The 25,573-nt window shown below is 44.0% G+C and overlaps 1 protein-coding gene across 4 annotated transcripts in view; it reads left to right on the forward strand.

The window, feature by feature from the left end:
- GRIP2 (glutamate receptor interacting protein 2) overlaps positions 1 to 25,573 on the forward strand; it is a 461,595-nt gene that overhangs the window by 329,883 nt on the left and 106,139 nt on the right. Inside the window, exon 1 of one of the 4 annotated variants that reach the window (XM_034774986.1) lies at positions 17,999 to 18,896. The exons of the other annotated variants lie outside the window; for them this stretch is intronic. Coding sequence (XP_034630877.1) covers positions 18,857 to 18,896 — 40 coding nt within the window. The 5' untranslated portion in view covers positions 17,999 to 18,856. Of the gene's footprint in view, positions 1 to 17,998; positions 18,897 to 25,573 lie in introns of those variants that run through there. 4 annotated transcript variants of the gene reach the window in all.

Genomic DNA, 25,573 nt, shown 5'->3' on the forward strand with positions numbered 1-25,573 from the left:
CACTACTCCTCTCTACTCCCTTTTCCCTGTAAAACAAAGCTGAATCACTGGGCCATATTCTGGCCTCTTATAACTCATATTAATCCGTTACCACCAATGTGCAATGCCACGGATGGCAACGGAGTCAAAATCTGCCTTCATTGATTATATGCCCCCCTCATGCTGTAACTAGCCAGAAGAGGATGAGTTTATATGGATTTAGATTCATAGATTCATAGATTATAGGACTGGAAGGGACCTCGAGAGGTCATCGAGTCCAGTCCCCTGCCCGCATGGCAGGACCAAATACTGTCTAGACCATCCCTGATAGACATTTATCTAACCTACTCTTAAATATCTCCAGAGACGGAGATTCCACAACCTCCCTAGGAAATTTGTTCCAGTGTTTAACCACCCTGACAGTTAGGAACTTTTTCCTAATGTCCAACCTAGACCTCCCTTGCTGCAGTTTAAACCCATTGTTCCTGGTTCTATCCTTAGAGGCTAAGGTGAACAAGTTCTCTCCCTCCTCCTCATGACACCCTTTTAGATACCTGAAAACTGCTATCATGTCCCCTCTCAGTCTTCTCTTTTCCAAACTAAACAAACCCAGTTCTTTCAGCCTTCCTTCATAGGTCATGTTCTCAAGACCTTTAATCATTCTTGTTGCTCTTCTTTGGACCCTTTCCAATTTCTCGACATCTTTTTTAAAATGCGGTGCCCAGAACTGGACACAATACTCCAGCTGAGGCCTAACCAGAGCAGAGTAGAGCGGAAGAATGACTTCTCGTGTCTTGCTCACAACACACCTGTTAATGCATCCCAGAATCATGTTTGCTTTTTTTGCAACAGCATCACACTGTTGACTCATATTTAGCTTGTGGTCCACTATAACCCCTAGATCCCTTTCTGCCGTACTCCTTCCTAGACAGTCTTTTCCCATTCTGTATGTGTGAAATTGATTTTTCCTTCCTAAGTGGAGCACTTTGCATTTGTCTTTATTAAACTTCATCCTGTTTAACACAGACCATTTCTCCAATTTGTCCAGATCATTTTGAATTATGACCCTGTCCTCCAAAGTAGTTGCAATCCCTCCCAGTTTGGTATCATCCGCAAACTTAATAAGCGTACTTTCTATGCCAATATCTAAGTCGTTGATGAAGATATTGAACAGAGCCGGTCCCAAAACAGACCCCTGCGGAACCCCACTCGTTACGCCTTTCCAGCAGGATTGGGAACCATTAATAACAACTCTCTGAGTACGGTTATCCAGCCAGTTATGCACCCACCTTATAGTAGCCCCATCTAATTTGTATTTGCCTAGTTTATCGATAAGAATATCATGCGAGACCGTATCAAATGCCTTACTAAAGTCTAGGTATACCACATCCACCGCTTCACCCTTATCCACAAGGCTCGTTATCCTATCAAAGAAAGCTATCAGATTAGTTTGACATGATTTGTTCTTCACAAATCCATGCTGGCTGTTCCCTATCACCTTACCACCTTCCAAGTGTTTGCAGATGATTTCCTTAATTACTTGCTCCATTATCTTCCCTGGCACAGAAGTTAAACTAACTGGTCTGTAGTTACCTGGGTTGTTTTTATTTCCCTTTTTATAGATGGGCACTATATTTGCCCTTTTCCAGTCTTCTGGAATCTCTCCCGTCTCCCATGACTTTCCAAAGATAATAGCTAGAGGCTCAGATACCTCCTCTATTAGCTCCTTGAGTATTCTAGGATGCATTTCATCAGGCCCGGGTGACTTGCAGGCATCTAACTTTTCTAAGTGATTTTTAACTTGTTCTTTTTTTATTTTATCCGCTAAACCTACCCCCTTCCCATTAGCATTCACTATGTTAGGCATTCCTTCAGACTTCTCGGTGAAGACCGAAACAAAGAAGTCATTAAGCATTTAGGTACTGTCTTGGCTCAACACTGCTCTAAACATTCAGATCTGGTTCCAAAACATGTTCCTTGTGCTCATCTGATAGAATTTTCTAGATATTTACATACATGCCTTGGTATGTGTTAGCTTTTAAGGAGATGCTCTGTGAGCCCTAGAGACTTCGGTACAGAAATATATTTTGATATTTAGCAGTTTGATATCTTCAAGAACCACAGCTTGACTCCTATAACCAACAAGATGCTTTATGTTGTGTAAATCTGATCCAATAACAAGTGATCACAAAATATTAAATGGGATTGCAAATTTCAGACTGTCAAATATATATATTTTTTTCCGCTTAAATGTTAGCACATATGAAAGGTGTCTGGTTGACAGCCTTAGAGACTGAAGGCAAATGTGGCTGTATCCCTGGGATAGATATAGCACCAGCAGCAGCACTGGAAGCTTTTCTGTAGAGCTCTGCATGTGTTTACTGTCTTTCCAATGATCCCTGACCTGGAGGGACAAACTGTAGCAACATAGGGTAGCTTAGTTTCTGTGGCCTGTTCGGAGGGGTGGGGGTGCAGTTTTGGTGGTGAATTGTGTAGCGATCTGTACCAGTACATTGGAAATCTTGCGTCATAAATGATGAATAGCTATAGTGAGCTGTTGGGACAGCACCTTAGGGTCAGGTCTGTTTGTTTCTTCTGAACCATTAGACCAAGGATATCCATGTCCCTTCGCTTCTCACAGGTGAGACGTTCTTGAGAACATTCTGATGGATCTGGTTACTCTTATTAGGTGTCGTGTGTTTTTTTGGGGGAGGGAAGGGGGCAGACTCTTGACTAGACCAGTTAAAAATGTGCAATCTCCCAATGCCATTTTATGCATTTTATTATTACACAGTAAAAGGATCATGATGATAAAACTTGGCACAAACATGCCACTGTGTTCAAAGCTCCAAAAATGAAGTAGATTTGATCACATTTTTCCACAGGCTTGGTGCTGATCCTTTGGCCACTCCAGCCTTATGTCTTCAGCACCCATATTCTCACTGCCTCACCCTGTTCTACTTTCTCTAAGCCAGCTGCAGGAATTTATACATATAAAATTCTTCAGTACCTTGGATGCTAAAGTACTTTTCTTACAGGAATCCCTTCACCTGGTCCTGAAATAGCGCTTTGCCTATGGTGGAAGGTGACAGCTGTTTTAATAGTACGCAGCAATACTACATAATTAAGAAGACAAAGGGGAAGAATGCTTGAAATGGCAAGGAAATATTATACACCATAATCAACTACCCAAAAATGGAATTAGCCTCTTTTTGTCTTGGACAAAGGAGACTAGTTCCATGGGCTAACTTGTGGTTTAAAACCTCTGTTTTGCATTTAGTGTGTGGTGCTGACTCAGAGAAAAGAATACTACCTTTAAGTGGGGGCAGAGACCACCTAACAGAGCGTGCACTAGCTACTCCCTGGGAGAGTTCTGCGTCACTGTGCATGCACAGAATTTATGTCCCCTGCAGATGTCTTTGCTTCCCTGCAGAAAAATAACTTTCTGCCAGGGAAGTAAAGGGAAGCCACAAGAGCGGTTATGAGACCCTCCCCAGCAGTATATTTTCAGGTGCTCAGGGCAGCTGGCAGAGGGTGAGACTGGGGAGGACCCAGCTGGTGGCTCCTACCCTGTGCTGGGCTCAGCTGCTAGTCCCGGCTGGGCTGGGGAGGACGGGACTTCCTCTTCCCCTGCATGGCATCCATGTCAGACCCTCCCCTGGCTGTAGGAAGCTCTGCAAACTTTCTTCCCCCCCCCCCCCCCGCCCGCACTGCCTTTCCCCCTGCAGCTGAGGAGTGATGGATCAGTGCAGGATCACTGTATAGGGAGCTGCTCCCCCATCTGCCCAACCCCTGTGGATCCAGACCCTCTCACCGGGCCGTACCTCTCCCCACACCCAGAAGCCCCCTGATGAGCCCCACTTCCCCTGCACCTGGACCACCCCAGCAAGCCACCCACACCCGGATCCCCAGCCAACTGAGCTCCAACCAGCTGCACCTGGATCCCCATCCCACTCCACCAGCATCTGGATCTCCCCCGACAGGGCCCCCCAGCACCTGCTGCTGAGCTCTATTTCCCCCACACACACACACCCCTGCTGAGCCCCAACCACCTTCACCTGGACCCCCCTGCAGAGTCCCATTACCATTGCACCCAGAGTCCCCCAGCAAGCCTCCATGCATCCTGATTTCCCCCACTGAGCTGACCACACCAGATTGCCCCACACAGAACCCTCTCAACCCACACCCGGATCTCACACACACACAAAGCCCCTCTACACTTGCATCCTGCCTTGCTGAGTCTGCCTGCTCACACCTGGTGCACCTGGCACAGAAGGGCAGGGCCCTGGGAGTTTTCTGGGGCAGACAGTGTCCTTGCGCTGTGTCAGGGTTTGGTTCAGCCTCATCACTGAGTCCGTGTCCTGGGGAGGGGAGCTGCACAGTGATCTCCCTGTGGGCCTGTGCTCCCCAATGCTATGGTGGACACTCCAGCTTTATTTGACAAATTAAATTTGCAGAATTTTTAATTTTTTTTGGGGGGGGGGGGCACACAACTTTAAATTTTTTTGGCACAGAATGCCCTCAGGAGTAACTAGCGCAAGGCTTTTAGATTCCTGGTGATCATCTTTCCCCTGTGGGTTAACAAGGAGGCCGGGCTGACCTAGGAGAGCAGCAACTAAAATGATTAAAGGTCTCGAAAACATGACCTACAAGGAATGACTGAGAAAACTGGGTTTGTTTCTTCTGGAGAATAGAAGGCTAAGGGGACATAATCTTCAAATCCATCAAAGGTTATTATAAAGAGGGGGGTGATTACTTCTTGCCCTGTTCTCAGTGGATAAGGAGGAAAAAAAACATTAATGGACTTAAAATGCAGCAAGAGAGATTTAGGAAAACCTTCCTAACTGCAAGAGTAGTTAAACATGGGAATAAATTACCTAGGGAGGCTGTGGAACATCCATCATTGGAGATTTTTGAGACCACGTTAGACAAACACCTGTTAGGGATCGTCCAGATAATACGTAGTCCTGCCCCATTGCAGGGGACTGGACTAGATGACCTATCGATGTCCATTCCAGTCCTACAGTTCTGCGATTCTATGTGAATGCTCTTTAAGCTGCTGTGTGTAAATAATGCTGTCTTGTTGCTTGCTTTACCATAATGCAGGTTTCAGTTTCTACTTTTTCCAGCTCTTCTGTAAAACTTCACGATCAATCTTCCTTCTTTTTTTTCCTCTGTCGAAATGCTTATTAGAATAAACCCTGCACAATATTTTACATCTGCGCTAGTTAATATAGCACCTTGGAGAGAGGGTTTCTGATGCACCAGTGTACAAATGAAGCTTTATTAAGCAGAAACTCAATGATTTTGCTGAATACCCTGGCAATTACATTTCATTTTTGATTCATATGCCAGTCAGGAAGGTTTGGAAGGAGACTAGAAAAGCAAAGCATCATGGTTTAATACTATGCAAATTCGTGTTAACATGGTGTTTCATTTCTCATTAATGCATTGTTACACTGCTACTTATTGAAAAGAAACTATGTGACACCTATTAAGAGTTGTGACCTGCTCACTTATTTTTCCATTTGATATGGCACAGTGTCCCTGTGAAGATAGTGGTGCCAGGGGAAATCTTGCAAGTGGAAAACAGAGTTCTTATGTAAATTGGAGGAAGGGGTGCACTTGAATTCTGCCTAATGATAGTACTTACCCTTGAAACTATAAAGAACTGTTTCTGCATGTGTTTGAGCTATGCCCTCCACTGGATGGAATTAGGATGTCTCAACTTCACATCCTAGGCCCTATACTGCTAATAGCTAAAGGAGATCCTATTTTAGCTCCAGTGGTAAGGACTTATGCTCCTTCAGCAGGAGGATTTTGAGTGCTGTTGATTGTGAAGTCTTGAATTCTCATTACATGTAGTACGGGCACCACTGCATTTTAGGGGTCACAGATCTGTTACGAATTACAACTAGAGATGAGTGTGAAAATTGGAATTTCCATCCCTCCAGAAATTCTGACACTTTAACGTTTTGTTTTTGTCCCAAATTGGGATGAAAAGTTGAAATTTCAGAATTTCTGTTCCATGGGGAAAAAAATTCAGTTAAGAAAGTTGAAATATTTTGTTTGGGAATTTTTGAATGGAACAAAACACACAAACATTCCAAAATCAAAATGTGTTCATTTTGGTTTATTGGACTGTCCCGAAATGCGTCATTTAGAGTTAATTGAATATGAAACTGTATTTTCTCTAGTGGCCCATTAACTTATGGGAGTTGTAGTTTGGGAGACTGATGCCCCCATTCTCCCGTATGGGCCAAGCTCCCTGGCTGAACTGTGTCTCCCATAATGCACCACACAGCTCAGTTAGAGGAGAATCTGCATTGCGTTATGGGAGATCTAGTCCTCTAGGGAGAACACTCCATTAGACAGAATGGAGCCGGAATGACCTCTCCTATAAGGCAGTCTAATGTTTTGTGAAAATGATTCAAAATAAAACATTTTGAGTCAGTTAAAAAATGAAATATTCCGATTTTGAATCGAACTGACTTGAAAATTAAATGTCATTTTTATTTTCCTGATGGAAAATAAAAAATGTCATCTGGAAACTGCATTTTCTGTTTGAAAATCCATTCCGATGCAAAATTCTTGATCAGTTCTGTTACAATAATAGTATGTCATTCAATGGAAAGGGACTAATAGTCACTGAACTATGCTCACCTGAAGAGATGGAATGAGACAGTGGAGGATCTTGACTTCCTCATTCTGTTTGCAAAACCTGAGCATTGCTCCATAAGCTTGGAGCCCCTGACTCCATAAAACACCATCAACTGACAGCAATGGCCAATATTGTTGGTGGTGGTGGTCTTCATAATTCAAAGACCTAAATTGATAAGATGGTTATACAGGAAGTTTAGAAAAGAGCTGCAACTTCACCACTATCCTCTCCATATACTATAGAACAGTGGTTTTCAACCAGTGGTGCATGGAACCCTGGGCGGGTCCGCAGACTGCCTAAGATTTCCAAAGGGGTCTGCACAGCCTTCAAAATTTTTTAGGGGTCCACAAAAAAGAAAAAAAGATTGAAAACCACTGCTATAGAAGAAATAAATGAGGCTCTTCTAGCTACTAGAAGCAGAAAAGCTGCTGGCAAGGACTGTATTTCTCCTGAATTCCTGAAGAATTTGGGGCCAAAGGGACAAGCATGGTTGGGAGATCTATTCAGTGATGTATATATTAATGACTTACCTGGCACAATTGCACGTACATTCATTTATGCTGATGACATCACTCCAGCAGTACTATTGGCACCATTCACCACTATTGGCAACATCCTCTCTACTGACTTCAAAATGGCAGAATACTTTCAATATTGGAAGCTCTGCCCCAATACCTCCAAAACTTCGGAAATAGCCTTTCACCTAAACAACAAAGCTCCCAAGAAACCACTTCATGTCACTTTTTGTGATCACCGGGTCTGAAAAAGCCTTATCACAGGTATTAGGATATAACTTTGGACAAAACCTTGACCTTTTTTTTTTTTTTAAAAGGTCATCAAGAATGACCTGCAAAGAACGAGCCTCATTCAAAAATTCTTATGCACAACACGGGGTGCGAACGTGCACGCATGTTGAACAGCAATTCTAGTACTCCTCTGCTCAACTGCAGAATATATAGCACACCAGACTGGGCCAGCAGCTCGCATACCAAATCTCTGAATGCGCAGCTTAATGCCACGATGAGAGTTATAACTGGAGTATTAAATTCAATGCCCGTTCGGTCGTTTCCCACTCTGACATATCTTGGGTGGGATATGTGGACAGAGAGAGACACGAGTCCAAGTGAACTGTGGCCAAACAGAATTTACCAATTCATGAGGACCTATTTTGAGGTTTTTTTTTCAGTCCTATGATTCTCTTGCCACCCAGGCAAACTTGCCTTTCTGATAGATAGTCCCTTATACCAAAAATCACAACAATATTCAGGTTACTGTCAGTCCCAGAGGACCAGTCACTTACCGCAGGTCAACTGCACCGCAGATCTCTCACCAAAGACAACGTTTGTAGCCAGTCCTATAATAAACGGACTAAAAATGTATTAACTAGGAAAAAGAAATTATTTACAAGGTTAAAGCAGGTACGTGTACACGTACGTACGTACACACACACACACCCCGGAAAAGAAGCGGCTGTAATGTGCAAGTGCTATACATGCTTCAGACATGGGTGCTGAAAATTAGTGGGTGCTTGGCACCCACCATCGGTCAGCTCCTCCCATGCCCCCCAGCGCCTCCCACCTACCTGCTGTCCCACCAATCCACTCCTCCCCCTCCCAGTGCCTCCGACCTGCCACGATCAGCTGTTCCACGGGGTGCAGGAGGCGCTGGGAGGGAGGGGGAGGAGCAGGGATGGGGTGCGCTTGGGGGAGGAGGGTGGTACTTGGTGGGAAGAGGCAGAGTGGGGGTGGGAGGCATGGCCTGGGGCAAAGCGTGGGTGGGATGAGGGTGGGGGCTTGGGGGAAAGAGGTCGGGTGGGGCCTGGGGATTAACATCAATAAATGTAAATCTCACCTTCTCTCTGCACTCCAAGTCTCTAGGGGAGATGGCCTTGAAAATGTAGGGATCCAACAAGCAGCTGGGATCCATTTCAGCATGAGGTTATTCATTTTCAGAAGCTTAATTGTGAAGTCAATGGTTAAACTCCCAATGATTTGAATGGCAGCCCCGTTAGGTCAGTGTTGAGAGCTTTTGAAGATCCTACCCACGCTATGCAAAAAGGAATCCGTTAAGTCTGTGCTGTATAAAATGTACTTTACACAAGTCACAAAGCTAGGGGGAAAGACCATAGAATTAGTGGATTTTATTGTATTGATAACTGGGGGGATAGGGCAAAGATTGGACCAGCAGATATTGTATTTTTGCTGAGGGTAGGAGTAGAACTGGCCAGAGGCCTTTCAGGGAAGGTGGGATGCCTCTTCTCCCATATCGGGGGTATTCCTAGGGAGGCTTTATGGACTACTTTGCAGGCTTTTTATGCCGATGAGGCTAGCACAGAAAGGCCTCAAGGCGCTGGTGAGTTCAGCCCCCCACCAATGCCCAAGCTGAGCCAACTCTTTGCAGAGAGATGTCCATACGAGTGCTATAGAATCCAGAGCAATGCTACAAGACCGATTGGAAAATAATGTGTTTGGCAGGGAGGGTGAGAACACTTCCTGTACTGCTGTGCAGCTCTGCGTTGAGAGCAGAGGACAGCCCAAGGCATTAGAACTAGATAAGGGAGGAGCACCTGGAGAAGGCGGAGGAGGAACAACGAAGATTTAGGTTAGACATTAGGAAAACTTTCCAACTATAAGGATCGTTAAGCACGGAACAGATTACATAGGGAGATTGTGGAATCTCCATCATTGGAGGTTATAAAGAACAAGTTAAACAAATTCCTCTCCTGGACGGTCTAGGGACACTTAATTCTGCCTAAGCAAAGGGAATGGACTAGATGACCTCTTTAAATCTTTTCCAATCCTACATTTACTATGCACATGTCCAATCTGTCTCAAGAGCTACCCATTAAATGCACTTTGTTCCTTAATATCAAGAGTCATTTCCTGTGGTCTTCCAAAATATCCTACTCTTCCAATCTTAGCATCTTTTCTTGCATCAAATGAAAACAATGCAACTTTCATGTTCAGAGACAAATGGCAGCTTCTGAGTACTTGAACGTTGTACAAGATATTCAGTCTCAGGCAGGGAGGAGCGGGTGGGATACCCGCTGGGGCTCCATACTAGACATAACTTACCCTCTCCCACAAACACATTTCATTTTCTATGGCGCTCAAGTAAATTGAGCTCTGCTCTGTTTATTTCTTAGTGCCTGAGAAGTAGTGTCATTGCAGGTTGGGAAGGAGGCCTGGGAACTAGCCCTGTCTCTCAACTAGTGCTCTGCACTGAGTATAAACAACAGTGCAGGGTCTGTACTAACACCAGGCCAGTCTCTTGTCTCATTCGCCACTTCAGATTGACCATGTAGAAGGAGAAACACCTCACACACAAGCCACATCTATTAGAATGAAAAGAACATGTCCTCCCACTACAGAGATCTTTAAGCTAGGGGAAATTGGGGAATTAACTCTTGGACAGTTGATTATTTAAAACTGTAATTTGATCTTAAACATCTAATTTAGTTGTTCCTCTAACTAAAGGTGAAATAAAATTAAACACACTACCTTGGTAGACACTGTGAAGTGGTTTAAGACAGTTGCTTGTTGGAGGTGTGTGGTTCTTAGCACTGGTTTCACTGTAGCTGCAATGCCAGCCCAAGAGTTGTATCGTACAATTTATGATCTTTGGCCCACATTTGAAGTTGTTAATTTTGCCTGGTGCTACAAAACAATCTGACACATCACAATGGAATGTGCAGACCCTAGGGGCTTTTGTAAAAGTTCCTCTTTAATAGTGGGGCATGCATGTACAAAAAGCTACTCAGCCTCTGCCATGACTGTTTGTTTTATAAATTGTCATTTCTAATTAAAAGCACATTTTCTACCTAGAAAAAGTTGACTTTTATTGTTAAAAGTCACCACGAGATCATTATAACTGACAGCAACTGTGGGGGGAGAGCTTTTCTGGTTTGGTTACTATGCCCATTTGACAGTGTTTCATGTAGTCCAACTCCATTATTTTGCTGATGGGCAGTTGTACTTCCTTTCTCATTCACTTGCCTGCTGACTGCACTCTCACTCTGCTCTGGAGGGTGTACTCATGCTCCCTTTTTTCTCCAGGCCCTGTAAGGGAACATTTTTCCAGGAATGGCAGCACCAAAGCTGAATTTGCAGAGGCAGTAGGCAGGTGAGTGCATAGAGGAAGGCAAGGGGATGGTGAGGTGGGCCTGAACACATTTGGTGGTAGTGCTCTTCAATCCACCCAAAAGACGTTTCTAAACTTCAGCAGGGGACAGGGAGAAAAAAAACGATTAAAATGTTAGACAATAAACTAGGCAGTTTTATGTTGGAGTACTCTGAGAATATTCTTGGTGGTGGTTTTTTAAAATTAGTCCATTTCAAGTTGAATGTCCTTAACAGGATATGCAGTGGTGTGAAGCCTTGTTGGTCCTAGGATATGAGAGACAAGGTGGGTGAGGTAATATCTTTTATTGGACCAAGTTCTCTTGTGAAAAGCAACAGAGGGTCCTGTGGCACCTTTAAGACTAACAGAAGTATTGGGAGCATAAGCTTTCATGGGTAAGAACCTCACTTCTTCAGATGCAAGTCTGTATTTGTGCAAGTTTCTTCATGAGGTTGATAGATTTCCGTTCCATACGGCTAAATGCAGTGTCTTGCATGGTGTCAAGTATCAGAGGGGTAGCCATGTTAGTCTGAATCTGTAAAAAGCATCTGAAGAAGTGAGGTTCTTACCCACGAAAGCTTATGCTCCCAATACTTCTGTTAGTCTTAAAGGTGCCACAGGACCCTCTGTTGCTTTTTACAGATTCAGACTAACACAGCTACCCCTCTGATACCGTCTGTTGTGAGAGACACTCAAAAGCTTGACTCGCTCAGGCACCTTGTCTCTCTGTAACAGGGTGGCTCGCTGCTGGAGGACTGGGGCTAGCCAGCCCTGATTACATGAGTCGCACCTGGGAGAGATCAGGGTGATTGCCCTATGAAAAGCAGCAGGTAGCTGCAATGAAGGGGGATGCTGAGGAAAGGGTACAGAGACTATAGGGAATGTGAAGAGCTCCTGCAGGGAAGATCCTGAGACCAAGGGAGTCGTGACACAGAGCAGCCCAGGAGCAGGAGGTTCTTGTGGGTAACCTGGGTGGAATTTGGGGGTATAGACATTTGGGGGCTCACAGGCTAGTGCCGGAAGGCTCAGCTCCAGATAGGAAGAGCTGGGAGGGCAGGTGGTGAGACCAGACTGGAACAGAAGAAGAGGAGCTTTGGCAGTGAGAGAAGACACCAGAGCGAAGTATGGACCTTTGTGTGGTGATGGGCTTTATTTTGGGACCCGGAAGATTAAAAACTGTGTGTGTTATTAAACCAGCTCCAGGCAGTGGGTGTTTTGTGCATGTGAAAGCCTGCATGCAGTTCTTAAGGGGCCCACAGGAGGGCACTAAAAGAGGCAGGGTGCCTGAAAAATGAGCTATCACAAGTTGAGTGTTGTGGCTTGAATGCAGGGTGGGCTGGTACTGCCATACCTGGTGTAAACCCCAGGAGGCTAGTGGAGTTTTTCCTGGGATGAATTCTATCCTATTTTTGTTTAAATGAGTCTTAAACACAATTTCCCTTGGTAAAGTTATGCATGTGAAAGAGGAAAGACACTTCTGCCCCATTTTATTAGTGCAGCGTGTGTTTGAATTCACCAGGAACATTGTAACTCCAAATGGCCTATGGCGTGTGTGTGTGTGTGTGTGTGTGTGTGTGTGTGGTGGTGGGGGGTGGTTTTTATTAAAATCTGATCTTCCACTGACATTACTGTAAGGGGGGTTTGGTATTGAATAAGAGTCTATTATCTTAATGTGCATTCCAGCCTCGTTAGGGGTGGCTGGCAGACACATGACATGCATAATCCTCGAACTTCCAAGAGCCGGTGTCAGATGTTGGGCTCACTGCAGCACTCCCTTTTTTCCCCCCATTAATCACACTCCTGGGAGGCATCCCCTATTCAATTCCCTTTTTGCTCCCACCCACAGACATGGCCGTTGCTATTGGGCAATGATAGATGTGAATAATGTTGTTGTTGTTTAAGGAGAAAAATGTATAGTTATTATTTTTTTATTTCCCTTTAATTATGAAGAAAATAGATTGGGGTTTCAGAAAGCAGCCCCTTTAAAATAGAGCACCAAAAGGGAGAGTAACAGCCTGTATGTCTTTGTGAAGCAAGGGCCCTAACTGCCTATTAGATGGGTCAATTTATTGTGTAGTGTGCATTTATTGATAATAAATTCGCTTTTAAGACTAGCTGGTGGAATTTGCTCTTAATGGATAGAGCAATACAGAAATGCTTGTCCTCTGGCTCTGTATCTAGGTTTCTTGGATACAAGGCGTCTTTTAAAGTTCAAGGCTTTTTGCTCCTGGGAAGAAAATAAGTAGTTGTGTGTTGCAGAGTTTTAGCTATGTAGAGCCAAATTGTATCTGCTTTCCTCGTTAATAGGTCTGAATCTGACCCATAGGTGTTCAGCTATTTTAAATAAGCACAGCTAGCTAAGTGTGGTTTCTGTGCCAATAAAATGGAGTAATTACAGTAGGTGGTGGCTGGTAAGGTAACCAGCTAGGAACTCCTGTTAATAATATATAGGGAGAGGTGGGCAAACCTCCAAAAATGGGTGAGGTTGGGATTCATAATCTAAACTGTCTGTCTGAACCTCTTTATGCAAAACTGGGTTGGGAAGTCTCACAAATAACTGGCTTTCTTCTGAGATGTCCAGTATTTCTTACACTTCTAGCATGACAGACAAAAAGTGGCAATTTTGGATCTCCAGTCCCAGGTGAAACCATAGAGCCATATTATGTGATTGGGGGTGTGGGAGGTCACCCAAACTCCCTTGAACCTCATCTTTTTAGCTGAAAGTTTCTGGATCATTTTCTTGTGAACCAGCCCTAACCCAAGCATTTCATTTGCTGCTAATGTGGGTTCATATGTGGTCAGATTCTGTGTCTCCTATGCAATAAGTGTTTTTCTACTTGCCATGTTTTGTGGCTTGCTGTTTATTGGACAGCAGCAATGTAGCTGTCTTTGGAGAATCTCCTGGGATATGCTACTATAGAGTGACATCAGATACTCTTACATTTTTCCAAACACAGTGTATATTTTTTCCTTGATAGACCATTACAATATTTTGCTGTAATATCACACAGGGTCATTTGGATCATTGCTATAGGATCAGGGGGAGGGGGAATGTTAACGTTAATGTTATTTAACGTTGTTAAATAAGTGTTGGATCAGCAAACTTCGGTTATTCACAGCAGTGAAGCAGTGGACCATATCAATGTTTTGAATAAGCTGCTTCTCTCCCAGCTTCTACCCCCAGCTCTGTTGTTTGTGTAAAGTATATTCTGTATTTACAATGTGCCAACCAACCTAGATCCAATGGAACTTACTTTTAGTGAACTTTACATTGGACTAAATGGTGCTCAGTGATTTGGTTACAAAATTTCAAAGGTGGGGAGGTGGGAAGACTAGAAATGGCAGGTATAAACTTATATTCACATAGAAACATAAAAACTATGCAAATCTAGATATTCCTGATTGCTGTTGGCCAATAGTTAGTGCAAACTAAATTTTAAACAGATGGCTGGTGAGTGATTTCTCTAGACTACTTTTCCCTGAGGAAAAAAAAATCGCCTTTTTACTTAGACTTAATGCCTTTCAACTGTCTTTCATCCAGGTGTAGTAGTGTGTAATTCTCAAGAAGCTGGACTGGGAAATGTTTTATATGGACCATGGAATCTGGTTTTGTGATTAAGCGGTCTTGAAGTTGTGCTGTCTTCAGCTTAGCATTTGAAATAAGATGTGAGGCCTGATCTTGCATTCTTTGCACATTCAACATTTTCACAGAAGTTAGTGGAAGTTTTGGGCGTGCCAAGAATGCAGAATTTTCTGTGAAAGGTTTTTGGTATTTCATTTACTATTCAATTAACTTATTTTTTTCTAGCTAGAAATTAGCATCCAGTTTCAGTAAGAACCTTTTTATTTATTTAAAGTTAGGCACTTCTATACATACATCACTATAGGAGTATGGTTGGATAGCTATTTAATTCAGGACACTTCAATCAAAGTTACTGTCAAGAGGTAGAGGATGTGTAGATTATCACAAGTCAAAGCTCTACTTGCTTTGGTTCATCCAGCCACAGTTTAGATTGATGCCTCATACTAACGTTTCTGGTAACCATTCATGACAACATGAAGATCTATATATATTTTTGGTCTCCACATATGTGGTGTACTTTTTAAAAAAAAATTATTATTTGGAAGAGATTCAAGCTGTTCACTTCCACTATAAAATATTGCCGTCATCAATTTTGAGTAGGCATAGTGTTTATATGCATTGGCCAGTATCCATAAAGTAAACATCTTCATTCTTTCATCTACCCTCCTCCCACGTCCTCTATGGTTGTCCTTTTTCAATAGCTGATCATTTTGATGGTGGCAGTAAACATATCAGGGTATTTATACTTTTTTTAAAGCAATCTATTGTAGATTTAATGTCCATTTCATTGCAACCAACGCAGTGCATCTTCCTCAAATTATCAGTTTCTAATTATATTTGTTTCTTAAAAAGAAATCTTAAAGTATAGCACAATGTAATTTTTTTAAGACACAGTTTCTCCACTGCAAAAACATTAATAGCAGTGTGAAAAGATTTTTAATTACAAACTTCAGCTCAATTACTAACTACATCTATTGTCAAACAGAACTTTAAAAAAAAAATACCCACACAAATTGTGGACCAAAATATCATGTGTTTGTTTTACTAATTATATCTCTTTTGTGTAAGGCATCTGAGCACAAAACAGCTGCCTTCCTGCCAAGATAAAGACGTTGCTGCACTTCAATCCCAGCAGAGAGTTTAGGCTTCCCTCCGTGAAGCCCACTTGTCCACACTTCACTGCTAAGCACACAGGAATCTTGAATATTTAGGCCAGGTCTACACTAGAAACTTTTTTGCCAGTACAATGTTGGTTATGACATTGTTATACTAGCAAAAGTTCTACTGTAGATGCAGTTATACCAGCAAAACAACAACAACAAAACCACCACCACCACAAGAAACCTCTTGCAAATACACCTTTTACCCCGATATGACATGGTCCTCTGGAGCCAAAAAATCTTACTGTGCTATAGGTGAGACCGCGTTATAGTGAACTTGCTTTGGCCCCCCTGCTCCTTGTCCCCTGACCGCCCCCTCCAGAGACCCCCATCCCTAATCACCCCTAGAACTCCACCCTCTACCCAACCCCCCTGCGCCCTGTCCCCTGACTGCCCCGACCGCTATCCACACGCCCCGACCGCTATCCACACACCCCGCCCCCTGACAGGCACTCACCGGCAGCAGTGGGAAGCGGAGCAGCCCGGCCCCAGACCACTCCACTCTACCAGCTCCCAGCCGTGGCGCTCTGCTTCCCACGGCCGGTGAGTGTGGGGAGGTTGGGGAAAAGACGCCCCCTGTACTCGCCTACAGTGGGAAGCGGAGCGCCGCAGCACCGGCCCAGCAGTGTCGCTGCGGGGGGGTTGGGGAAAGGTCCCGCACTCACCGGCAGTGGCGGAAGCGGAGCAGCCCGGCCTTAGCCTGCTCCACTCTGCCAGTTCTCAGCCGTGGTGCTCCGCTTCCCGCTGCAGGTGAGTATGGGGGGACGTCCTTCCCCCAACCTCCCTGCACTCACCGGCGGTGGGAAGGGGAGCGCCGCGGCTGGGAGCTGATGCACTGATCCGCCGGAGCACTACTTTACTGTGTTGTATGCGAACCCGTGTTATATCAGGTCGCGTTATATCGGGGTTGAGGTGTGACTTATTTTGTTTGGAGAGCTAGCATAAGTCATGAGTAGGGCCCTATCAAATTCATGACCATGAAAAAGGCATCACGGGCTGTGAAATCTGGTCTCACCCCATGAAATCTGGTCTTTTGTGTGCTTTTACCCTATACTATACAGATTTCACAGACCAGCGTTTCTCAGATTGGGGGTCCTGACCCAAAAGGAAGTTGCCGGAGGGTCACAAGGTTATTTTAGGGGGGGGGTCACTGTATTGCCTCCCTTACTTCTGCGCTGCCTTCAGAGTTGCGCAGCTGGAGAGCAGCAGCTGTTAGCCAGGCACCCAGCTCTGAAGGCAGCACCCCACCAGCAGCAGTGCAGAAATAAAGGTGGCAAAACCATACCATTGCATCTTTACTTCTGCACTGCTCACTGCTACTGGCAGGGCACTGCCTTCACAGCTAGGCTCCTGGCCAGCAGCCACCGCTCTCCAGCTCTGAAGGCAGCACTGCTGCCAGCAGCAGCCCAGAAGTAAGGGTAGCAGTACTGCAGCCCCTTCCCCCATAATAACCTTGTGACACCCCTCCCCCCAACTCCTTTTTGGGTCAGGACCCATACAATTACAACACTGTGAAATTTCAGATTTAAATCGCTGAAATCAGGAAATTTACAATTTTAAAAATCCCATGACCATGAAAATTTTCAAAATGGACCGTGAATTTGGTAGGGCTCTGGTCATGAGCTATGCTGCCACAAGCACTCTTGCGCTGTGTCTGCCAAGACGGCTATCCCAGCAAAAGCTCTTCTAGTGTAGACTGGACCTTAGGTGTGGGACATGGAATGGGAGAAGTTCTGACTTCACAGCACAGTCTTTTTGTTCAGCATTTAGACAGTGGGGAAGGAACACCGAGTCATTCTCACGGGACAGTGTGTGGGGCTCCTGGTCCAATAACAGAAGGAAGCAATTTGCAGGAATATTGGTCTGTTATGACAATTTCTTGTCCGGTGACTCGTGTCCGATGCTTCAGTGTAACACGCCAAGCAGCCTATAACAGAGGGTAAAATTCCCTGTTGCTGTTCTGTTTATACCCTAAGCACGAGACTTGATCACCATATTATCTTGTATCCTGCCTACTCAAATTGCAGACATTACTATTCTTCCTAGAAGTGTCTGAGAGCTTATGTTCCTTTTGCCCTTTCTCCATTTCCAGAGCGTATATGGGGTTAGGGTGACCAGATGTCCTGATTTTATAGGGACAGTCCCGATTTTGGGGTCTTCCTTATATAGGCTCCTATTACCCCCCCCCCCCATGCCCCCTCTCCTGATTTTTCACACCTGCTGTCTGGTCACTCTATATGGGGTTTGGGCAAAACGCAGATCTTTCAGATATGGTCTGTCCCTTTTGTGCACTTGTGACCAAAGCCCTTCACCCCCCCGCCCCAAAATCTCAATCCTTTCTCTTCTCCAGAGAGCGTTAAACTGAGCAAAGAAAACATGCAGAGGTTGCCAGCCTGCCCTTCCAAGAAGGGGTTAAATTGAGTTTTCAGAAAATGCTGTAGGCAGGACCTAGAATCGCAGCTTCATTCTCTCTTGCACTCTGTTTTGGGGAGGGAGTCGAATGCTTTGACAGCAGCTTGACATTGCCTTGAAAGGTGCTGGAAGCTCTCTAGGCATTTGCCAAAGGGGGTGGGGGAGAGGAAAGCCTGTCAAGCAGTACTGCAGTCTCAGCCTATTCCCATGCTCGGAAATGCTGCTGCCACTTGGAGATTTCCATGAGGTTTAGCTGCCGTCCAACTTCTGCCACTGGGATCGAGCCCAGAAAGGTCCTGGAGGCACCGAAGGGAATCTCCTCCAGGGAGGAGCTTCACCATCTCCAGGATTTTTTGTGACTCATGCTGCGGGACAAAAGGTTTTGTGCAAAGGGCAAGGACACTGCCCATGTGGAATGATGGCTGCTCTCAACCAACCTGGTACAAGTTGGAATATTGCTGGGAATGAAGTGTGTGCTTCATGTTTGCTGCCTCTGCCAGCGAGCCGGTGCTCAGCTGTTGCTGCTCCTTCAACCAGCTGTTCATTTTAATCATTGCATTTATAACTTGTGCTCCACAAATGTCGAGTGGCCAGTCTGACCGATCTATTGCTGGATTTGTAAGAACAGCTAAAGATCCTTTAGCCTCTGGTTTGGTTTTGTTCTTGTCAAACCAGACTGGATCTGGAGATTCTCATTTTAACTAGCCCTGTTTAGAATTTTGTTAAAGGGAGTGCAACATTTGCTGGGAGTCTTCATAAAGTGGAGTCAATAGGACTTTGTTCCCTTTAAGTGGAGGAGCATAGCGTGCATTGTAACCCTGCTCTGTGGTGGGAGACAGACTGAAAGTGAGCTTGCTGTGAAGTGATTCCAGTACAGCCAGGGAGAGACAGAAAGGAGCTGGTATTGCAATTAGCTGAATGCTTTGATAGATAATAGCAAACATGCTTTGTGGACTGAAAAAGGATTTGCAGTCAGACTTCGGTGAGTGAGCCTGTATTTTCCCCCCACCAGTTTACTTTCATGTCACTTGATTTCTTTTAACTACTATCAAACCCAATAACCAATGTATGCCCACCTTTACTGGAGTGTTTCAAAAGAGCTTGGTTTTTACTCTGACTTAATTGCTTTGATTTGTAAAATGTGCCTCTGCTCCTCTGAAAATAATTTCTCTCTGTAACAATTGGAGAGCACCGTACATACCACTCTGCCTCTCCTCTTATTCCCTTATCTGACTAAAAGCTGGGTGGTGTACGGTATGCTCTTAAGACACCCAAAATATTGTATTTGCTCTTCTGTGAACATTTTTATGGCAATTATGTTTCATGGAGGCTTCATGTAACTCTGTACTCTCTTGTTCTTTTTTTAATTTTTTTTATTACTTTAAAGATCAAGGTGTATAAAAGCTGAGGGGTGTGTGTTAGTAATGGACCCTGATGAGTAGAGTTGGATCCCTGACACCATTCTGTGTCACAGGTCTAATCTACTGTTACACTGCCTACCATAATGATCTTGGTTTACACTAGAAAATTGCCAGTCGATGATGATGATGATAAACCCATGTTTGGACATGTAGGGCTGTAAACTACTAATATGGATCAAACAGGCCTCCTTTATCCCCCATATTCCTGTGCAGAGATGAAGGCTTTAAGGGCACCTTTTAAATAATTTATTGAGGATGAGGCTCTGGATACAGAAGCCTGGCACCAGGTGGGGTGGTCCTGAAAGTGTGACTGGGGTTAAAATGTTGGAGCACTTTTGTGGTTGCATGCTACAGCCCTGCTTGTTGTAGTTTTTCATTTACAATGCTGCATGAAATGTGCTTGCTCTCCTCTTCCCCCCCCCCCCTTTTTGTGAAAGCAAAAACATCAGAGCTTGGAGAAAGGGGTTATTTTGGATTCCAAATAAATCTGCATTGCTTGAAGCAATCTAGTGGGGGGGATGCATTCTTTCCCACCTCCTGAGCTGGCTGAATGAATGAACCCAAGTCAATCGATCTGAAAAATACTATGCTATTTTCTTCCTCCCCTCCACTCCAAAATCTATAACGTACACTTGTTAGATCTTCATAAAAGGATAAAATGAAGCTGGCATGAGCCAGCTTACCCTGCTTAAGTGATGGCTAATAACATTAAAGGAGGTTAGATGCAGATCTCCACTTACTGCCTCTCAGTAAGTTAAGATGTCCATTTTTCAAGCTGATTGAACCGTTGAAGTATCTCTCTCTAGGCAGAGAGAAGCTGCTCCAACAGGCCATGGATGCAGGCACTACATGAAGAGACTTCTGGAAACTTCTTGGTAGGACCCTGATTGATTGGCTCTGAGAATTACTATGTGATATAGGACTTTTCACCTCTGCTGGTTGATATCTAGTAATGCAAAGTGGTTACCAGTGGGCAGATGTCCTGTAGTTTATATGCAATGTTGGTGAGTCTCACTCCAGTTCCTCTGATTGTGCCACCGATGACTAGGGGCCTATCAAATTCACGGTCATGAAAAACGCATCATGGACCATGAAATCTGATCTCCCCTGTGAAATCTGGTCTCTTCTGTTCTTTTACAAAAGAACACCGTGTTTCTCAAACTGGAGGTCCCAACCCAAACTGGGGGTCGCAAGCCTATTGTAGGATGGTGGTGGTATTGCCACACTTACTTCTGCGGGCCTTCAGAGCTGGTCAGGCAGAGAGCGGCGGCTGCTGACAGGGCACCCACTCTGAAGGTAGTGCCAACGCCAGCAGCAGCGCAGAGGTAAAGGTAGCAGGGTATGGAGGGTGTCATCAGCCTGAAATATTTTCAAAGGGGATCCCAGCAAAAAAAAGTTTAAGAACTCCTTTGAGAATCCTTATCCAGAGTGACGTACAAGTGTAACAGTAATACAGTACTGTGTGTGTGTGTGAACACATCTGCAAAATTTGCTATTTATGCTGTGACCAACCCATGAAAAATGTGGTGTGTTTTTTGTGATTTTTTTTTAAGTAGACCCCTACCTGAGAGTTGGTACCCTTTGATGGTGCAATGTGACACTTCGAAGTGGGTCATTGGTAGTGGGGATTAAACATCAAACCTCTGGATCTCAAACCGTGAGTCTCCACTGTCTGAGAAAAGACCCAGCGCTCTTGGATAAGGCTGCAGGAGGCTTATCAACCTCAATATCAGGTCCAATCACCAGAAGGAGACCGAGCACCACGTTGAGTGGGTGTGTTACAGTATCTTAAAATCAGAATTTCTCTCTATGCTAGAGGTGACCCTTTCAGATTGCAGGTGAGGCACTTCACTGAGTGACTAGGGCCAGGCTTACACTTCTATTGCCCAGGAATTCACTGTTCTGTGAATATATAGCGGAGCTGTGGTCTCGTTTACCAGAACTAGACTCTCTGTATCACAAAGGAGAAGGGAAAGACCGCTGGCTGTCTTGTCTCCCAGCCCTGTTCTCCATTCTCTTCAGACCCCTCTTTTTAGACTGATGTACACAGAGTAGCATTCCGTGGATCTCTAATGTCTGGTCAATATTTTAATTGCAGTGGTATTTTTAAGTAGTACTTCCTTGAATATGCAAAATGTGATTCTTTATTTTTTTTCTCTATTAGAAATATGTAATCTGTCTCTCTCTTGAAATCCTCTTGGTGGCTGGCAAATGAGAAGAATGCATTAAAATCAGTTTCCATTTTTTCAAGTGATTTGTGTATGAGTCACTCTACTTGGCATTTAAAAGTGATGGGAAAATATCAAAGTCCAATGGCTTATTTTGGAGAAGCACCCAAAAGTTCAGATGTGTCTCCAGACCCCTTGGGCCAACCCTCCTGATTTTTGGTGGCCCCTGGTAAAAAGTCTGAGTAGGACATTGTCATTGTATTTTCTTACAGTTCCAGCCAGCACCAGGAAATGCAAAGCAGCCCAGAACCATTTTTAAAGATAATCTGACTTGCAAGGTAGGGGGAGTTGTTTAAGATTTAGGGGGAAGTTTGAGTCAATTCTCATTTATTTGAATGAGTTTCTTCCCAATCGCAGTGGAAGCCCTGATGGAGAATTTGCAGTGTTTTATATATTTGGCAAGCAATATGCACAGAGGGCTTATGTTTGTTTGCAATGCAAGTCATCTGGCTAGTGTGTGTAATTTTTTAAAAATGTGTAAGGTAGGAGAGAAATCTTTTTGGCTGTTTTTTCTCTGTACACAGTGGCCAAAAATGTCACCAGTTTTAGATATTTTTGTGCTGCTTTTAGGTAGGGTTGTGGGGAGGTGGTGGGGGAGGGAGGCTGCTGTTAATAAAAACTGGGGATTTCAGCTGGTGGAGCCCCATTGAGAGAAACGTGGCTCTGCACTTCATGCGGGGTCCTTATTATCGTGACTGCAGGGTGGGGACCCTCAGAAGTATTTTTGTTTGTGGGGCAGATAAGTGCACCTGAAATACTTCAATAAAAATGCCTGTGCACTTCTTGCTTGCACAGAAATAGATGAATTTGTAGTGAGAATTGGAAGCAGCCTGTAAAACCAGTTTTGTACTCACCATGTGGATTCTTTATGGGTCAAATTCTGCCTTTTTTAACCTCTGGCAACCCTCTTGAGGTAGGTTGTACCGTCCGTAAGGGCAGAATTTGGCCCCATGTGTCTGAGTCTCATTTTAAAGATGAATCCCAGATTTTTATTATTCTGAATCCCAGGACAGCAGTGGGAGAATGAACTAAGTTCTGTTCTACCTTTTTGAATTCTGATCAAAATAGCCAGCTGAGTTCCGATTGCAGACTCTCTACCAGTGAAGAGGATATACAAGTTGAAAAGATCTCAACTTGATTTTTTTTTTTTTTTTCCACATGCCAGGTAGTGATGTTTGCAGCATTGACCGTTAGAAAAATTCAGTTTAAGCCTGATTTGGCGAGAAGAAAATCTGGACTGGGATGAAGTTCTTCTTTAGTGTCTGTCTGTGTCTCGCTCGCTCTCCTGTAATTAGGAATTTTATTTCTAGTGCTAGTGAAAAGCGTTGGATTGATTATCCCTCCATCCACAGGACTAGTGGTAATGCAAGCTTTCTCCACGCTATCCCCAACCAATGTGCCTCAGACCCCATCTGTAGAAACTTCTAGGGCTGAGCTAGCATGTCATTCTTCATGACCAATAAGTCTTTGGTCTCTCTGCTGAAGCTGCCAACAATGGTGTCAATTATGATGGTGGCTTTTGATGTGAAAACTTTACAGAGACCACCACGTGGCTTCATACAGGCCACTGAACACCCCTTCCACGGTATAATGACGTTGAGTCTCTTCTAACCCAGGCTAGACTTCCACTGATAGCCTAGAAGTGATGAGCTCTACATTCTGTTACAAATCGCCTGACCTAGTCAGGCCCTAGCCCTAATTTTTCTGCACTTCAGCATAGTTACTGTATTAACTGTAACTAGTTAACTACTATTGATACGGTTGATAGTTAACTTTACAGTTTTGTATACTCCTTGTTTAACAACAGAGAGTGCTGCAATCAGCCATGGAAAACGAAGTTGCTTAGCACTATTAACCGGGAAGTTGCTGAGCTTTGACAGTTAAGGAACTGGCATATCGGATGTGCAGTGTGCTGAGATCATTTGGTCCCTGGTTTGTAGTAGATATCCATGAGGGACCGCAGGGAACCCTTGTGTTTTCTAGAAGTCCTTTTATTTTGTTTGGATTTTTCAGGGTGGTATTATCAAATGTAGCTTTTATTCTTGAGGGATGTTAACTCAGTTTAACCGCTTGTTGGCTTTGGCATAAGTGACTAAGAGGAAGACGAGATGCAAATCTAAATTTCATTTAACAGATTAAACGTCTCTTAGCTGATACTCAGTAATGCAAAATAAACAGACCACCTTGCTTCGTGGCATTTGCTGGGCCTGCAACCAGACGTTCTCCTTTGCCTGGTGTCATTAAGTCATTCTTTGCTAAATCTGAAGGACTTTGTCTACAAAGTGCAATTGGTCTCTAGCTTTCTTGCAAAAAATAGCCCATTTCTGGTTTTTTTTTTTTTTTTTTCTCCACCATAGAAAACGTGCAAAGGAATGAAATTTCAGGGGTGTGAAAACTGGCAAAAGAACAAAAAAGTGTGCATGTTTGGGGGAGGAGAAGAATGTTAGGAAAACTTTCCCACCAGTTTGCCCAGGGTTACCAAACAGGGTGGCCAGTGGCCTAAATTTCTTCTTTTTGCCCTTTTACTCAGTGTGCCCAGCAGCCCGTGTTATCAGACACAGGGCTGGCTCCAGCTTTTTTGCTGCGAAGCAGGAATAAAAGGCCGATTGGCAGCAACTCAAACGCGCCGCTTCATTCTTCTGCGGCAATTCAGCGGCAGGTCCTTCACTCCCAGGGACTGAGGGACCTGCTGCTGAAGACCCGGACATGCCGCCCCTTTCCATTGGCTGCCCCAAAGCTTCCTGCTTCCTTCGCTGGTGCCTGAAGCCGGCCCTGATAAGACAGTCTCTGGACTCATCTGCGTTCCATTGCTGTGTAAGTCCAGCATCGCAAAGATGGTGTTCCAGAGCAGGGTCATTGCCATTAACCCCATTGACACTGCTTAGCATTACTAATGGAATCATTATTTTGCAAGGTCGACAGTTCAATAAATGCCAGAGACCAATTTCTAAATCCCTGATTTCACGTCGCTGTCAAACTAGTAAAAGTACATCTTTCGTATGCGCTCTGGCTTCCTTTTGACTAAGACGTCACAGAAGATGCTATTCCAGCCAGGATGCCACACGTTAAATGTGGCTTTTTGGTTTTGTATCCAGCTGCATATTTTTATTTATTTTTGTAGGCTGAAAGGAGCCAGTTCACCCTGTTAGTGAAGAAACCAGCTATCGCTGTACTGCAAGAGAGTAGTTAAAAATGTTTAAAGTCCCTTTCGGAAAGCACTCCATGGCTAACTTTATAAATGCATTGGGTAATGCATGAACTTCTGTCTTTACAGGATGGGGGCTCCAACTTTTTCTTTACTGTAAACTCACCTCCGCTGGAGGTGGTTCAGTTGCTTAAGAGCAGACGGCTCACCCGGTATGTGTGGAAATCCCTCGTTCTAGGCTGAGTCCCTCTTCCCAACTACAGATAACGGACAGCCTGTTTCTGATTGGTTTGTTCTTTTTGTGTGTGTGACATTTTTATTCTTCACTTCCTAATACATTAATATTTTTATCACTATTATTATTAGCTAACATGAATGTTCTCAACTTCCAAACTGGTAACTTCTTTTTCAGCTTTCCTTTCAACTTGTGATTTGGAAAGTCACTTGCGTAACTTTACCTAGAGATGTAAAATCATATAGGAGTTAGCATAATAGCCTTCCTCTCCATTCCCACCAACAGCCATCCCCAACTTTTTATTATTTTAATAAGAATGTTTTTTTTTTTTTTTCCTGTTGATCGTGTGGTTTTGTTCAAGGACCTGGTAATTATATGCTTGGAGTTGAAGGCTTTTGAAAGGCATCTTTCCCAGCAATTTTCAGCTGGAGATGTGGGTAAAAATATCTCTCCAGTTTTTATCAGAAATGTTTGCAGTAATGTGCAATTATGAGCTCTGCCTTCACTCAATTGATCCTGGAAGATTTGCTTCACAGAGAAATTTGTTTCCTAACTGCAGTAGATGCCAGCATAGTTGGCAGATGCAGGGTTTTGGGAAAAAAAGACCAGAAATGAAAATTGCTATGAAGC

This window comes from Trachemys scripta, chromosome 7 (assembly GCF_013100865.1).
Source record: "Trachemys scripta elegans isolate TJP31775 chromosome 7, CAS_Tse_1.0, whole genome shotgun sequence".
NCBI classification, from domain to species: Eukaryota; Metazoa; Chordata; order Testudines; family Emydidae; genus Trachemys; species Trachemys scripta.